Below are 3,156 nucleotides of genomic sequence, written 5' to 3' on the forward strand. Positions count from 1 at the left end.
AACAGAGTACTGACCCGTCCACAGGTTCTAAACTCCTCCGTGGTTGTCTGCAGGTTCTGCTGAGGAGCTGCAGCGACCCGTCCACCAGGAAGCAGCTGATCAGCAGCTACGACATGCTCACCAACCCCGCCAAGATGGGCGAGCGCTTCCACTTCTTCGGCCTGCTGCACCACAGCCGCCTCGCCAAACTCGAGAAGCAAGAGGGGCTGAAGCTGGAGAAGAAGAGGAGCCCGGCGCAGCTGCCTGTGGCCGGATTCTCCGAGCTCAGCTTCTCCTGAACCAGACGGCTTTAAATCTGCAGAGACTTTCATCAGCAGGTCGGAACAGACTGGAAACCTGGACGTGACGGAATAACTGACGCTGGAGGATGATGCACATGGATTGATGCTGTTGTTATGGCAGATGTTTAATTTCTAATTTAGATCATGAGAAGAACATCTAACATGTGAACTAAAAGTACAACTGTAAGAAAATAAACGTTGCTTCCTTTTTATTGTTGATAAACACAGTTGCCTTATGATGCCTGTTTTTTTCTCAAAATCCCAACAATCTGTTAAATTCTGCACCCGGAAGTCACGTAGGATTCCTTTAAATTCAAATTCCCAGCAACACCTGATAGCGACAGGGTCAGAGGTCAGCTCGCGGCGACGGGATCTTTTTTCCTCCCCGGTTCTGCGTCACTCGGCCAACTGCCTTCGTGCACATCTTGAAGCAGTTAGCTGAGCTCACAGTTGTGCGGCAGCCATTCACAGCGAGCCCGCCGCTCCTCCGGTAGCAATTAAAAGCTTCAGTTACACATGTAGGGGTTGGTGGGGGTGTGGGGGGGTCAGCCGTCCTCCAGAGGAGCGGCGGAGCGAGGCGATCGCGTTCAGGTTTGGTAATTAAATGATCGTTTCCAAACATCCTGCTGCAGATCGTTATCAGCTTGGCCTCGGATTCAGGAGGGGCTGTTCTCTCACCGATCAGTCTGACTTGTACATTTGGAAGAAATTACGAGACTTTTATTAAACCTTTTGAACTGAAGATGTTTAACAGGTTTCTGTGTTGAAACAAAGTCGGGGTTTTAGTGACGGTTGAGCTTTTTTAAATCTGACTTTAGTTTGAGATTAGACACAATTTAGGAAGTTATCAAACTACTTTGGGGCTCAGTTTATAACTCNGAAATTGTGAAAAAGTAAATAATGTTCCCAGAAGCTGAGATACTGTCCACACATGTCTTATTTCATCCGATCAGCAGTCGAAAATAGAAAAGCATTCAACGTAAAACACGTTTTAAAAAGACAATTAAATAATGGAAGCTTGTGAGTTTTTCAGCCGTAGTTTAGACACAGAAAGCCGACTGTGTGTTTACAGCCAGATGTGTTCAGTGTCTCCTGCAGAGATGAACTGAGACTGAAGACATTTATTATTAAGTTATTCTGTGTGTGTGTGTGTGTGTGTGTGTGTGTGTGTGTGTGTGTGTGTCAGGCAGATGAAAGGCGGGATCACGTGGAGGTGTGTGCGGAGGGCGGCAGCGTCGTCCAGCAGCTCTCCAGGCGGATCACGGAGGACGGAGGTGCAGCGCTGATCGCAGACTACGGCCACGATGGAACCAAGACGGACACGTTCAGAGTACGACACACACTTCATGTCGCTCACATGGCTGTTTTCATTTTTCCTCAAAGTCAGAGAAAATAACAATCAGTCCGTCTGGATCACTGACCACAAAAACAGGCAGCAAATTTATGGCAAATTTTAATCCTAAAACTGAAATGATTTTCTCTTTTATTGAACTTTTATGTTTCATAATGGTGCTCTGGGCATCAAGTCACTTGCAGATTGTAAAACAACAGAACCTGTGTAGCTTTTTATTTATTTTCACGAGTGAACTTTACAACTTCTGGAATCTGACTTATCCTGTTAACCAGGGACTGAAACATGATGTTCAATCAGAGCTTTACTGTTCTGTTAAAAACAAAACGGAGCCAATTCAGCATTTTTTTTAGCTCTTAAGCGATTATTTCATGATTTCAGTTTTATGTAGATCATAAAATCTACAATCTGTAGCAACGTGGTGGTCTGTGACAACGACCAGAAACATCTTGACATCACTCATCTCCTGATCAGTACTTTAAATATCCTTTAACAAACTCATGCATACACAACCAGTCGTTAACATTTATAAGAGTGAAGTAAAGTTTGTGGCTCTTTCATCGTCTTTTAAAGCTGTTATCACCGCACGTGTGTGTGTGTGTGTGTGTGTGTGTCCTCCAGCTGTTGTAATGTTTTTGTCCTCGCGTGAGCCGGTTTCTGATTTAGACCCTTAGATGAGGACGTTCTGTTCAGTCCTCTCTTCAGTTCTAGTTGAAGGAAACAGATGTAGGAAGCAGAGAAGCTCCTGTGCTGCAGGCCGGAGAGGAAACCAGGGTCGACCGGCCTGCCGCTCCTCTTCGTCGGCTCTTCCTCCTCCGCTTTGACACTGCCAAGATTTCATTTACTTTATTTCATTTATTTTTTTCACCACTTTACTGAGCAAGTTATCAGGTTTAAATTAAGGTAAAATATTTAGAAACTTTTGATGTGTTTGTGCTGTCCAAACATCCCACCGTTAACTGTGTGCTTTGTCATGTAGCTTTACAAATAATCTACCCTGTAGGGAGTAAAAGCAAAAGAGAGAAGAAATAAATAGTGAAAGAAATAGCAGTAGAGAAAAAGGTGCTTCACAATAGATATATCAATTAAGAATAATACATTTAACAAAAGACATTTGAACATTTTTGACATCAATCCAGCTCATGTGTGATTTAACGAATTAAACTTTTTATCTGTGAACATTAATCCCCATCAGACATTTTTCTGTGACATGCTGCTGCTGAGAAGAAACGTCCATTTGTTGTTTTTGTGTTGTTTGTCAGAGTTTTAAAGGCCACCAGCTGCACGACGTCCTGTCCAACCCCGGCTCGGCCGACCTCACCGCTGACGTGGATTTCAGCTACCTGCGGAGGAAGGCGGGAGGAGGCGTGGCCTGTCTGGGCCCCGTCAGCCAGAGGACGTTCCTGAAGAACATGGGCATCGACACCCGGATGCAGGTCAGTCTTCATCACTGATGGGTGGAGGTACAACGGCAACTACGATAATAAACATCGTTTATTTTCCTGTGTATTAGTCATTGATTTA

General features: G+C 44.6%; 1 protein-coding gene across 1 annotated transcript in view; it reads left to right on the forward strand.

Annotated features, from left to right (window-relative positions):
* The window catches only part of ndufaf7 (NADH:ubiquinone oxidoreductase complex assembly factor 7), a 12,607-nt gene extending 9,451 nt beyond the window's left edge, over window positions 1–3,156 (forward strand). The window contains exons 8-9 of the mRNA XM_008302443.1: window positions 1,468–1,611; window positions 2,895–3,156. Coding sequence (XP_008300665.1) covers window positions 1,468–1,611; window positions 2,895–3,086 — 336 coding nt within the window. The 3' untranslated portion in view covers window positions 3,087–3,156. The remainder of the gene's footprint in view (window positions 1–1,467; window positions 1,612–2,894) is intronic.

Source organism: Stegastes partitus, unplaced genomic scaffold (genome assembly GCF_000690725.1).
Source record: "Stegastes partitus isolate 25-593 unplaced genomic scaffold, Stegastes_partitus-1.0.2 Scaffold1817, whole genome shotgun sequence".
NCBI lineage: Eukaryota > Metazoa > Chordata > Actinopteri > Pomacentridae > Stegastes > Stegastes partitus.